We start from the raw sequence: 14,377 nt of genomic DNA, 5'->3' as shown, positions 1-14,377 counted from the left end.
TTATACGATTTCCAAATGATTCTATGTACATCAAACCTTCAATAATTACATTTTGATTCATCGTCTCTTACACGAAACTATTTTAAAACGATGAACAAATCGTCATCACTCACCCATTCCATCATTTAACTTTTCCATTCTTTTCTAAGCCCCTAAAAAACTTGACATATATATATATATATATACATATATCAAAATTACACAAAAAAAAAAAAAGAAAATTAAAAGTTCATATAAAGCCCTGACTCGCCGGAGACTCTATAGATCGGAGGGATCCTTGAAATTGGAGGCGAGTCGAGAAGCGATCGCTGAGTGGTACATAACATCGTGAAACGATGACGTTTTGGTCGTCATCATCCGGAGCTGCCTCGCCTTCTCCTCCGTGAAGCAACCCGGGGAGAACTTCGTTCTCGCCGACTGTTGTCCCAGATCCCTTTCCGATTCGCCATCTCTTTTCTCCTTGGCCTCAGTTTTCTGATCGGAGTCAATGTAGTCGGGCTCGGAGGACCATCCAAACATAGGCGCCCACCAATTGGCGGAGGAGGATGACGACGTACTCTTCCGGCGGTTGGGGTCGGGTTTTCGATAACCGGGAATAGCACAGGCCTGGATTCCGGTGGGCCTAAAAGTAAGAAGATGGGTAGCCATTGAAACGCCTGATTATAGGGTTTTTAGAGAGAAATATAGGGTTTCTGGAATTGGGGGCAATGCTGGGGAGAAGTGGAAATTGAGGTTGAACGATTTATAGGGCGGTTACCGAGGAACGACGATGGTATTAAAAAAATGGGGGGAAAGGTAGAAAGGTGGTGGGGTAACGGATAAGATTGGACGCGTGGAGGTGATTCGTTGTGTTCTTTTTGCCCTTTTTTATTACTTTTTTACCGGAACCTCCGGTCATTTTGGTCTGGTCCTGTGGGTCATGGGAAAGAATATGGCGATGACTGGGATGGGCGTGGATTATGACACATCCATTTGACTATTTTACCCTCGTTCAATGCTAGGACATCAAAGTCGTTTGCATATGTCTAAACTTCATTATCTTGATCAGTTTCCAAACTTCATTTTATTCTCATTGACCCTCTTATTTTATTTTGTAATCAATAATTTAAGGGTTGATTGTACCAAGACTTCAGTTATGGAGTCCCACTCGATGTAGCTGGCCTTGCACCGAAAAGAGAGCAAAACGGCAGGCTATGAATATCCATATCCATAATATCTCAACAAAATGCCCCTGATAATTTAATTACGCAAATAACCAAAAAGGCATATGAAGATTCATCTCCGATAGACTTGACTTAGTCTATTTTAACATTGAAACTCCCACTTTCAATATACTCAAATTTCAATTATTAAGCTGTTTTTCTTGAAGATAACTCATAGAGCATTTTTTTTTCTTGAATTTTGTGGTATAGACTATTCCTTGTCATGCTTTAATTTGACCCATTTCTGTTAATACAAAGATGAATTGTTCTTATGGTAAATAAAGGGTAACTCCAACAGATATAATCATTTAACTCTCCATTCTGATGCTTGCATGTTAAAGATCAGACCGATATTTGGATGCAATTTGGATGCAATTTGTCTTCCTTTGATTAGCATATTTGTCAGAATATACATAGGAGTCGGTGAACCTGGACATACGTGAGCGAGTCATTCTCAATCTCCACGTTATTGTGATATATGCGAGTTTGAACGCTGAAACGCTCCAAAAAACTGGAGTTTTTATAACTTTGCTAAGAAAAGGTAGTTTCCCACTGCGCTTCCTCTCCTGAGCTTCCCGTGGGTGCACAAGACAAGCACGTGGAATTTTGTGTTTTTTGGAGGCATTCAATCACCGGGGTGGAAACGCGGAGTCTCTGGAGAAATTTGCAAGGGGGTATGTCTTCGTATGTATCCGGCCAGTGTCCTTATCTTGGTTAGCCGGCTCTGTCTTTTTGTTGGGAAATTAAGCTGGCAAATTTGAACAGTCGAATTGGCAGGTTAGACGGTAGAGCCACACCCTTCCAAGTTCCAAGTTGAGACTTGCAACCATGGCCGTCCGTTGTTTCTGGGTCAAGGATTGGTTTTCAACCCCGGCCCAGCCGAACGTATCGAACACTATTGACCTTAAGTTAATTTATGGTGACATCTAGTATTTTCGGGGATAGTTTTTAATCAAGCATGTTAGTTTAAACACTCTAATTTATATAAAATTGATAAAATATAGCTAATTTTATTATATATCGTTTTTAGTTTTGCCTTTGCAATAATGCAATCCTGCGAAGCTATGTGCTTTTGGATGAGATTGTTTGATTAAGACTGTAGTACATTGAAGACGAAGAACAAATGAGAATGGACTCACAAGGCGAGACTGCAAGGTGAGAGTTGCATATAATCATCTAATTGTAAGCATTGTGTCTGTTCTGAGTAGGCAAATGTAACTTTCAAAGCGCATTCTCAGTAAGTCAAGCATTAGCTATCTGGGACAAACAGATAAGGACTGAGAAAAAAGGGTTGCCATGACAAGCTTGACCTGCCAAAGACATCACACCCGATGGAAACATACCCACCTGCTAACCTGGCCCATTAGCCTCCTAATGAGAGAGGTTAGCCCCCCCTTGACCCAACAAGGTGTTTGTAGAGGATTCTTTTGGTAAAAAGAAAATTAATGTTGTAATAAATAAAATGAGATACAATATAGGCAATAGAAAGAACATTGCAGCAGTTCTTGAAGTCTCTTTTAAGTGTTTTTGTGGAGTAAAGTAAAGAAAAGAGACTATTTGGTAAGAGGAGCTTTTTAGAGAGAATATCGTAGAGTCAATAGTCTATTAGATAGTGTGTCTCTCATTAATTTTTAATTTATAAACGCAAAGTACAAACGGTTTATTTAAAGTAGTTGGCTAGAAAGTGTTGATTAGACATCATGAGAAGAACATGTTTACGGAGAGACTATGTTCATTATGGAAGAACATAGATCCATTATACAATAACACATTGATCATGGGTATAACACGATAACTCACTATGCATATTTGATAGTAGACGTATGTTTTGGTTTAATGACATAATGGAGCTTAGTAACACTTAACAATATATCACATGTTTCTTAAGAATGAGAGAAAAGATAAAGTATTTGTATTTTAAAAAAAGTTTAACAATAAAATTTCTTAATTATCTTCACATCTGAATCACCAATTTAAATTTTCTAAAACATCTCAATAGTGAAATTAACTTGTAAATTCTCTCGCTTGTTCCAACTTATTTTCACCTATTGGAGCCGTGAATTTTGCTAGTCAATATTTCGTGAACTTTCGATACTTGGACAATGTTAGACGATGTGGGCCACCAGAGCCCAATGAGACCTAACTTTCTTTACTATTCTGGCTTAAAGAGACACCAAAGACGGAGGGCTTTCTAGTTTCTATGGGGGCGACAACGTTGGGCCCAAGGTTTAGGCCCAAGGGCGACAACTTGAAAGATGACCTTACCCCAAAAGTTGGCTCGGTGAAAGGTTGGGCCTCTTTTGTTAAAAGCTTTTTCTTGAAGATGCGATACCGTTTCGTTGGTTTGGAAAACTATAATCTCAATGTGCCCATGCAAAAAGAAAAAAAAAACGAGAGAAAAATCTCTCTTGGACCCATACAAAGATATTTCATCATTAAGAAGCAATCCCAATCCCAATGGTCAAAGGCTTCTATCTTAAGATACTGGCAAAAAAGTTAAATATTTGGGGTTTATAAGTATTGGTTTGGCGTATCCATAAAGGCCAAATGGTGAGGAATCTGAGCTCTTCCCGAAGTCAACTAGCGGCAAGCTCACCTAAATATTATCACAAATGAAATGGATCCTCTTCTTCTTCTTTTCTTTTTCTGTCACTTACACAATGAAATGGATTGATTAAAATGGGTATCTGTCCCGCCTGACAAGTGACTCCATCACACCAAGCATGCAGTAGAAAGGCCTCTAACTCTATGTAAATAGCCTATATCTTCAAGTAGATATAATGAGTTATTTTCATCTTACAATGTCTAATCCACTTGAAACTCTGGAGTCCAGAGGATAACTCTCTTGGTTTCACAAATCATAATTTTATTTTACAAAGTTTGTGCTCTTCATTGCTTCAAATATTTGATTCATTTCATCCATTATTTTTTACATCTTGAATTTTACTTTTCTAAGTAAGATAATACTTTAGTTCAAATTTAAGATGTGAAATTTTATTCTATTAATTATGAGTATTTTATATCACGTGCTTTGTATGTGAATATTTATTCTTTTTATCTATTTTTTAATAATGCTTATATATTGAACATAGAGTTACATTGTTTTCTTTTTATCTATTTTCAATTATATAATTACATGTTGAATATAGAGTTGCATATTGTATCAAAAACTGAAACTAATAAAGTGCGTATTAATAGAAATTTGCATGAACATGTATAGTTTATCCAATGTGCAAAATATATCAAACTAACATTTTTTTTTATTTTTACATTTAATATTAATGTAAAATTAAAACTTTCAAGGTATGGAAATTCAATATAAACTAGAACTCTTCACTCTTGTTTATTTATCAAATAAATCCATTTCATAAAAGTATTTCAATAAAATTAAGATTTTTATTTATAATTCGGATAAATGTTATTAATATCTATAATAAAAAAATATTTAAAATGATAATTTAGAAATATAATTAACAAAAATGTCCATTTTCATCGTATCAAAAGTTCTACCGACATCCCTACTTTTATAAATATATTAAAACTAATATTTGATGTCACGTGCATTTTACATAATTCTTTTATTTATTTATTTTTAAATAATAATTAAAAAACTCATATAAGTATTTTTAAAATATAAAGTTTGAAATATAAATGATTAAAATTTTATAATATTAATCTATATTATTCAATACTATTAGAATTAAGTAAAATATTTTAAGAAACTTATCCTCTCACGAAGCTATAAAGGGGAGAATCTTCTACGAAGAAAGATTTGACATTGAGATTCGTAACATTTTGTTAAGTCAATTCCATATATACAATAACTACACATGGCCACTTGGCGTGAGTTGCAAAAAGCATGGCTGTGAACTAGATTTATTTCAAACGTTGGTCCACTGCAATCCGTGACCATTGCGCCCACAAACCCACATGCAAGCAAGACCTAACTCATTCGAACCCTTAGAACAAGGCAAACATTGTCTAAGGTTAATGTCAATTTCTCAAGACAAGACAGAACTAGTCCATCTACCGTTTTAAGTCATTCTCAAAACTCAGCCTGTGGGCCTAATTATTGTGGTACCCAATAGAGACAGTAGGCTCAAAGCAGCCAAGCTCCAAACCAGCATGCAATATATTTGCAGTTGGGCAATGGCACTTACCAGGAAAATGATGTGCATGAAAGTCAATTTTGCAACGCTTCATAATGCTTCTTAATGTTCACTGCATCAATCATCAATAATAGAGCTGACCTGACTCTTACAGCATATAACAAAGACAAGAGAGGAATACGTTTCTCAATCTTTTTTGGTTAAGTAATGAGTAGAAAGATAGTAAAATATTATCGACAATTACTTATATTTTATCTACAGCATGTTTAAATAAGGTTAATTTTTAAGGTAAAATACTTTTATTTTTTAAAATTTTAATTGAAATTTCAAACGGGTCTATTAATTTTTAAAATATCTTTCCCTGGACATATAGGTTAAGCTATTAGCTAATCGTTGGTGTTTCCGTTAATTTGATGACATTGTGACAATATTGAAAAATAGTTTTACTTTTTATTAATTTTAAAAATTACTATTATATAATATTTTGGTAAAAAAAATCAAGGGAGCACCAGATGTAGTGATTCCCTCCCTTAGGAAGTTGGGATAACCGATCGGTGTTCTTTAAATTTTGTTGTAAAAAGAATTATACAATAATAACTTTTAAAATTAATAAAAAAAAACACTTTAATCTTTTCATATTTAAACAAAGTAATGAATAACCTTAAAACTCACTTTTTAGATACAATTGTCTTAGTTCTTTCAACTTAATTATTAATCTAAGGAATCATAACGGATTTACTCCAATATATACTCTTCTCCCAAGCCTAATTTAAGCCATGTGATAAGCTAGTGTTTGCCTAGGTCTAAAGGAACAAAAAAAATTAATCCTTCCCCGAATTCAGTGATTAAGCTTGATTTTGCTAATAAGTGCTTTAAAGGCACCCTTGAAGGTGATCATATAAAGTAAATATCTTATTTCAATGCATACAAATTATTACATTTATTATCAATTATTATATTTAACACAAAAATATTACTATAATAAGTAATAATTTAATTAATTTAAAAAAAATCCTTAAAACACCTCTTGTTGCTAGCTAAAAATAATAATAAACCTGCCTATGCAGTATGTAAATATGCTCAAATTGAATGTAAATTACTAGCAAAGACTTCGTGCAAGTGTACACGGTCGTGACAAGTAATAAGTGATGAGTGGGATGTCGAACCTCAAGGAGTTGATCTAATGATTGTTGCTAATTACCAAAATTGACACAAGCTAACCTTATCCAAGAAATAAATTTTTGGACTATGATTAAATAGAAAATGTAAACTAATTAACAAGAATCTACTCTAAGTAATGCAATCAATAAATGGAAATGGTATCAATGATCTAATAACCAATCCTCTGTCAAGGTATTACACACTTGCCCAATCTATTTGCCTCCTTATATGTTTATCGGTTACAAATAATTTAAGCTCTTGAAATTAAGATATTCCTAATTAAGTAAGTGTGGCAATTAGTTGTATTTCTACCCTAACCACACATCAAAACACTAACATTCATTCTCTTTTTTTTTTTTTGTGTTATGAATACACTTTACTCAAGCCTAAGTCTAATTTAGATTAACCTTTTCAAGTGTCATCCAAATACTCAATTTCAATTAATTGGTGATCAATCAATTAATGAACAATAGATTCCAGCTTGAATAAAAAATCATGAGCTACATTAAGAATAAACACCCAACCAACCAATTTCCAAACTAATTAATAGAGTTAATCATAATCTTAGATAATTGAGCTTAGCTCAACATTTCAAAGAAATAGAGTACACAATACAGCAGTAAGAGCATAGTTTTACAAAATGAGAGAGAAAGAAAGCTTCAAATCTAGAGAGAGAGAGAGCAAAAAGAATCTGTTGTAGCTTTTAAAATCTCCTCCCCTTGAATCTTCCTTCTTTTCCTGTTTTGTTGCAGCTCCTCTTGCCAAAAGTGTCTCTGCCGAATCTCCCGTTTTCTGTGCCAAAGAATACTATTTATAGTCCCCTCATTCAGCCTTGACCTAGGATCTCCAACCCAGAATATTCCTCATCTCTGATATGTTCTTGCTGCAGCGAGATTGGATTCTCACTGCAGCGAGCTAAAGCTGATCTGGCATGGTTGACGAGTTCCTCATTTTCGCTACAGTGAGATTGGATTCTCGCTGCAGCGAAAATCCTTCTGCTTCTTTGTGCTCTGTTCTCGCTGCAGCGAAAATCCTTCTGCCTGGACAATTTGTTGCTGCAGCTTTAATCCTTCCGCCACCATGCTCTCCTCCTTTAAGCCACCAAGTGCAGAGTTGATGAGGTCCATTCTTCAGCTTCATTTTCAGCCCACCATTCCTTCAAAATCAAAGAAAAGTTGAATGATCAAAGGTTGCATTGAGGAGAGTTTTGATAACACAAATGAAGATTAAATTGCCTTCATGACACTAAACATCCTAAAAATTAACTCTTACTAAAAAGCATGAAAATTTGATAAGAACTATGCTGAAAATTAAAAGAATAAGTACAATTTATGCTCCACAAAATTGTATGATAACTCTATGTAATAGAGTTATCACCTCTTAACAAAAATTTTTTAATGTTTGATTAAGGGAGTGGAATAGAATGAAAATAGAATAACTATTTCGTTGGAACAAGAGCTTTTATATGTTAGGATTAGATTTTATTATTTATAAGGTAGTAACTTGATAAAAATAGTTAAAGGTATTTTCATTCAAATTTTTTGAATTCATTTCATGACCTATGGAATAATTATTATCGAAAAAGATAAAAAAATAATTATTTTGATTTCTCCCTAAATAACCATTTCATAAAATAAAAAAAAGACTCATTTATCGTATCAAAGATTTTGTTATTATTTTAATTACATGGGAGACTGTAACTATCACGGGCTTGAAACTTTAGCCAAGTTTCATGCGACGCTATGATCTCGTGCTTAAGAGACTAAGCAAGCCTAAACGATGTTCCTTGTGGAACGACGTGGAAACATGAAACAAATAAGTATGAAAAAAAAGATTATGAAGAATAAATAAGTATTATTACTCCAAAGAGAGAAAAACAAAGTACTTATGATTTAAGTACAAGTAAATTACTTGATTCGACAAATTTCATTTGATTGCTTTGTAATGATTCCTAAAAGTGTTATTTATAATATCTTAATTAACTTAAATTTAGTGTGCAAGTAAAAATAAATATAAAAATATCTAATATAGACTTCCTTTTAAGTATAAAAAAAAGTCTTAAAACTATACTGGCACGTTTGGTACGGGGAATAGCTATGCTATTCCCCCTCTATTCCCGGTCATTTCCTATTCTTTTATTTGGTACAAAATTGAAACACGGAATAGCAATTCCGCAAGAATAAAAATTTTCTCAAATAGGCTAAAAGTCATCTTTATCTATTCCCTTCCTCCCCCCCCGGTAATAGCTATTCCATGGCTCATGGAATAGCTTTCAAATATATAATGACCAAAATAGCCCTTATAACCTAAAAATATTACAACCCTATACCTATAAATACTTTTTTTCTCCCATTTTCCCTTTTATTTCTCTCTCTTCTCCCTTTCTCATTCTCTCTCTAACTGGAACTCAACATCGGCAATGACGACGACAGTGACCAAATATGATCGAAAAGCGTCGATCTAGTCCTTTCCGACAACATTGAACCGAGATCCAGCCAGATCTGACACTCAACGGCCAGATCTCGCTGCAGGAAGCAGCGGATCTGGTGCTTCTCGACCAGATCCCACGGTTGGATTTGGCACTCTACGGCTAGATCTAGCCGTGGGGAAGTGCTGATCTGGAGCCATAGTGACCAGATCCGACCACATGGTGTGCCAGATCGGCATTTTATTACACCGGTTGCCTTTCCGGGGACCGGCCCATGAAAAAGAAAAAAAAAGGGGCAAAAATAGAATAAAAAAGAATAAATTATTTGTAAAATTTAAAATATTAATATTTTATATATAATTGAAACATTATTAATATTAATATGATTAAAATATTAAATATTAATATTTTAAACTATTAATGTTTTATTTATTAAATTATTAATATATTTAATTTTTAATGAGTATAAATAAAAATAAAAATCATTAATATTTTAATAAAAATAATATTAAATTATAAATAAAATATTATTAATTAAAATATAAGTAATTAAATTATATTAAAATATTGATATTTAAATTATTAATTATTAATATTTTAATTAATTATAAATTATTAATATTTAAAAAATAAAATAAAAATAAATAATTATATATAATAAAAGGTATTTTTATTTTTTTATTTTCTATTTCTTTTTTATTTCAAAACTATTGTTACCAACCAAATACTGTAATAAGTCATAATAATTATTCTTACTTTATTCTATTCATCATACTAAATTATATAATATTTATTCTATTGTATTTTCACGTAATAATTATTTTATTTTATTTTTATTTATTTCACGAATCAAATGTGCTATACATTCTTGATGAAAAACTAATCAACAAAAAAAAATTTATTAAAAAAATATTTTAATTACCCTAAAATATTTTGCTTGGCTATTGAAGCGATAGGTGATGGTGCATCTGAGCAGCCCATACGGACTGAATTAGTCACGAGTCTGCGAACCGTTACAGTAACACTGTAACTAGTGCTAGACCAAAAGCAAGGTTTCCTTAAAACGTCAGCAGCAAGCAGGACACAATTTCCAAAGCTTTTTGTGCGCTATCATTATTGGGAGTTGAAAGGATTCCTTTCCGGGATTCCATTCTATCTTCCCATCATTTCGACTTTCCATAATTCACCAAAACACGAAAGAATGTGGAGCAGCACCAGACAAACGAAAAATTAAGTAGCTTTAGACTTTGTAGCCCTAGCTTTTGTGCGTGAGTTATGGGTTGGTAGGCTTTGCTGATTATAACCGTCCTGGAAGCGTGCCCTAAAGAGTTCAATGCATCTTCACAATGGGCATGTTTCCTAGTCTTTTAGGGAATGCCTTTGTCTACTTTGAGATTTCATTACAGATTTTAGGAGGCATGAGTACTGCCTTTGTCAAGACACTGTGTCTCTTTCCACCTCGGTCGGCACCGCAAAGGTTAAACAAGAAAAATTATAGTAAGTGGCGTTATTAGATACCTACCTCACAGCCCTCTCATCACCTATACGAAAGCCTGTAAATCAAATCTTTTTTGGTTTTGGCTCTTTCCTAATCTATGGCAAGCTAGGTAACAAAAAAGATATAAATAACTCCATAAATGATTGTTGAAATGGATTAATTAATATTCCTTGAATGATGCTTGATTGATTGACTATAATGAATTCATAAAATTGAAAGTTGCTTATGTATAGTCAGTTGAAAGTCGTTCCATTGTGTCAAGAGCTATAAACTCCATTAGGCTATGGGCTTACATCAAACTGCCAAATCGAGGGCTGCTTATTGCTCTTTTTAAGTGTCGTGTTGATCAAATTCATGCTGAATTATTGAAACGTACATAATGTAGTTGAAAGAATCTGAATTATTCAGTGCACGAAACAACAATGAAGGATCCACGTTCCTAGACGTTGAAACAATTGTCAACTTGTTTTTGAAAATCTTGCTTAATTATGATTTGTCATCTAGTTGCCACTGAGAAGAAGAAAAATGGAGAAAATATGTTGTCTTCAAGTTTATCGTTCTCCCTAATCAGACTATCTACAGCAATCGGGAAGTCTCTAATTATTTCAGAAAGCATGACCCGGACGTATAAATTGACCCAAAGTTAAAAATTCTTTTGCTAAGGAAAGTTTGAGCTAGCGAGCAGATGATGGGGAGATGGAACCTCAATTCCTTCCACGTTAGATGGTCACCATGTACACTTGTTTGGGTAAAGGCCTGCCAGGGTTAAACTTGAGATAGAAATGAGGTTTTTTTTTTTACGTTGGAATTGTATAGAAAATTCATGCACTTGTCGTCCATTTTTGCATGATTCCCCGTCTCAATGTGTATTGGGTCCAGACCACGGCTTTCTGCCACCACGGCCCCACATGCAACAATGTCAAACTTTTCATCTTTCAAATGAACGTTTTCCTCAACATGTTGGGGTCCATGAAATCAGTTTGGACCCGACTAAGTCCTCCATCCCCATTTCCCCTCGGATTTTACTAGCATGTCCTTGATTGAAACTTGTAATAGCATGTTTGGTTTGGGGAATACTTAAAGTTACTCCTCTTCTATTGCTATGTATTATTTCTTTTCTTGTTTGGTTGGTAAATAGTTCAAGGAATAGTTATCTTCTTCTAATAACTAATTTCCAAAATCTTCCAAAAATAAGGCTTAACTAATCCCAACCCTCTCCTCAGATTTGCTATTCTATGATGGGGGAATAGTTATCTTCTTATAATAACTAATCTCCAAAATCTTCCAAAAATAAGGCTTAACTAATCCCAACCCTTTCTTGAGATTTGCTATTCTTTGGTTGAGGGAATAGCCTCTAAAATTGACAAGATTAAAATGCTCTTTATTAAAAATTTTAAATTACTAATATTTAATATTTTAATGATAATAATGTTTAAATTATAAATAAAATATTAATATTTTAACAATATTAATAGTTAATTTATTAAAATTTTAATATTTTAAATTTTCAGCAAAAATATAAATTAAAAAAATTAAAATACTAATATTTTAATGATAAATTATTAAAATTTTAAACTTTTAAAATTTTAATAAAAATAAAATTAAATGATTAAGAAAGAAAAAGTTTACTTATTTTTGTCATTGGGTATAAATTTTGCTAAATTATATAAAGGGTTTTTTTTGTTTTAAATAAATCTTATTATAATAAAATATCTAAAATTTTAATATTATACTATAAAATGTTAATATTTTAAATTTAAAAATTAATTAAAATATTAATATTTAAATCATAATAATATTTTTATTATAAATAAAATATTAGTATTTTAATTTTTAATAATTAAAATATAAATAAAATAAATAATATTTTATTTTTATCACCTATTTCTTTATTATTTTAAAATTATTTTTATCGATCAAACATTATAATAAATTATTATAACAATTCTTATTTTATTTTATTCTATCATCCAAATTATATAATAATAATTTCATTCTATTCTTACAAAATGCTTATTCTATTTTATTTTATTTTATTTTGTAAACCGAACATGTCATAAGAGAATTTCTATACCATCTCAAAAGAACTCAATTGATCGCATAAATGAGAAGAATGGTTAGTTAGATATTGGAGATAATTTGGATAAGCAGGTCAATTTTTAAAAACCCATAATATTACTTCCTTATCCCGCAGTGAGAGTGATGTCCTTGGGGTCACTTCATTTGTTGTCAGGGATGATGTATGATCTTCATCTTGGAAAATTTTCAGACTTACCCCATTCTCCAAGGCGTCCCCTTGTAATTAATTAACGTCACATGCACTGGAATTAATACGCATGAATTTAATGCATAAAACGACTTTATAGTATGGTATGGTAGGGTGTAGCCATGCACTTTCATTTTCCTTATCAGTTTATAATCTTACTTATGCATAGTTGCACTTCTCTTTAGGTTCATCCACTTGAATAGATATTTCTTTGTTCTTGCAAACGGTTGCGTTCTCATAATTTTAAATGCAATTTGCAAAACTATCATAATATATATATACTTGCTTTCACATAACTCAAATTATAGCTGGCATGTTCTACAATATGAACTTTACTTCCTGATTTCCCATGAACACTGGATAAGAGCCTAGATAGCTTGCTGTTTAGGACTAGTATTTACGTTCAATAAAGGATACAATTGGAAAATGAAAGTTTAATTACAGTAGTTGGAGAGGTTGAAAGAGTTGAACTCAGGTTCTTCGACAATATTCAAAAAGAATGGGCAGATAGGGTTCATTTTATTGGACAAAGCCTAAATTGCTTTTGAAAGCTTGGAGACAACAAGATGACAACGATTAACGACGTTTCGGTGTGCAATTCCTTTTCATATTGGGAAGAAAACCAGAAAAATCCTCCCCAGGTTGCAAACTACCGTAACAACTTGGCCACTGATTGTTCATTGTCAGTCAATTCTATAATATTTACCTTACACTTTTAATGGTTTGTAGTGTTAAGACAGAGGGTAGGGAAAAATTAATTTCTTAAGAAAGAAGATGTGCACGATCATTTGTATGGCGACCCTTTTGCCTTAATTAAATATGTTTTTATTTAGGTGTTAATACTATAGACCATAGTTAATAATCATCATTACCTACTTAATTATTTTTCACTTTACATGTAACATGATTCCTTCTTTCACATTTAGTGGTTGTTCCTTCAACTTTTGCAGTTGTTTTGTCTGCTCCTTCAATGTGAGAAGGACCCAATCTTAGCAATGAAGACTAGGGTTGATTTTTAGGATTGTAGAAATGGTTAGCCACATTTCTGATTGATAGTAAAGTTCACGCGTGTCATAGGTGACTACATTGCATTTATATATCCCTGCGGTTCTAACGTCTAACTGCAAATAGACACGTTTCGATCCTTTGGAAACACAGGTCAAGATTATGGCGATTAGTCAAAGTCGGTAAGCAACACTGTGGAGGGTCGACATGACATGAGTTTGCCTCCTCCTGTCCTCCCATGCATCTTCAATTAATATCCATACGGAATTGCAGTGTCTCTCGCTAATTATAACTTGGAATTAGCAAAAGTTTGGGGGTGATTTTCACCAAGAAAATCTTGTCAAGAAATTATTCCATTGCCCCACATCCTCTTTTGTATTGATTGAATTAAATAATCTGAATTAATCCATACTCTTATTTATTGAGTCTGGACATACCATTTTTCTCCAAATAGTATTAATATATGAATTTTCTTAAATTATACGTTGACTTTCTTTCCCTTACATATTCATAACATAAAAAAATATGTACATCTACTTCCTAGATATATTCCCAATACTAAAATAAGCATCTACTGAATATAATTATCATTTACATATGTATTAAATAGTAAGGCTACTATTTTTTTTATCAGAAAGTCTTCTATTTTTGTTAAATTCGTTATCTTCTTTTTCGGAAAGAAAGAGTCCATGCTTTGCCTTTGGACTT

General features: G+C 32.5%; 1 protein-coding gene across 1 annotated transcript; it reads right to left on the bottom strand.

Annotated features, from left to right (window-relative positions):
• On the bottom strand, positions 1–751 carry LOC18588698 (uncharacterized). The gene has a single exon (XM_007013274.3). The coding sequence runs from the start codon at positions 646–648 to the stop codon at positions 259–261; it is 390 nt and encodes a 129-aa protein (XP_007013336.3). The 5' UTR covers positions 649–751; the 3' UTR covers positions 1–258.
• Between the last annotated feature and the right edge of the window lie 13,626 nt (positions 752–14,377).

The sequence above is a fragment of the Theobroma cacao genome, chromosome 9, assembly GCF_053813885.1.
Source record: "Theobroma cacao isolate CCN51 chromosome 9, ASM5381388v1, whole genome shotgun sequence".
Lineage (NCBI taxonomy): Eukaryota > Viridiplantae > Streptophyta > Magnoliopsida > Malvales > Malvaceae > Theobroma > Theobroma cacao.
Note: the sequence above shows the minus strand (reverse complement) of the source record. Positions and strands in the feature narration are given on the sequence as shown.

What these genes read in the sequence shown, in the direction of transcription:
- LOC18588698 (XM_007013274.3), bottom strand. Translation starts at nt 648, where the DNA reads ATGGCTACCCATCTTCTTACTTTTAGGCCCACCGGAATCCAGGCCTGT.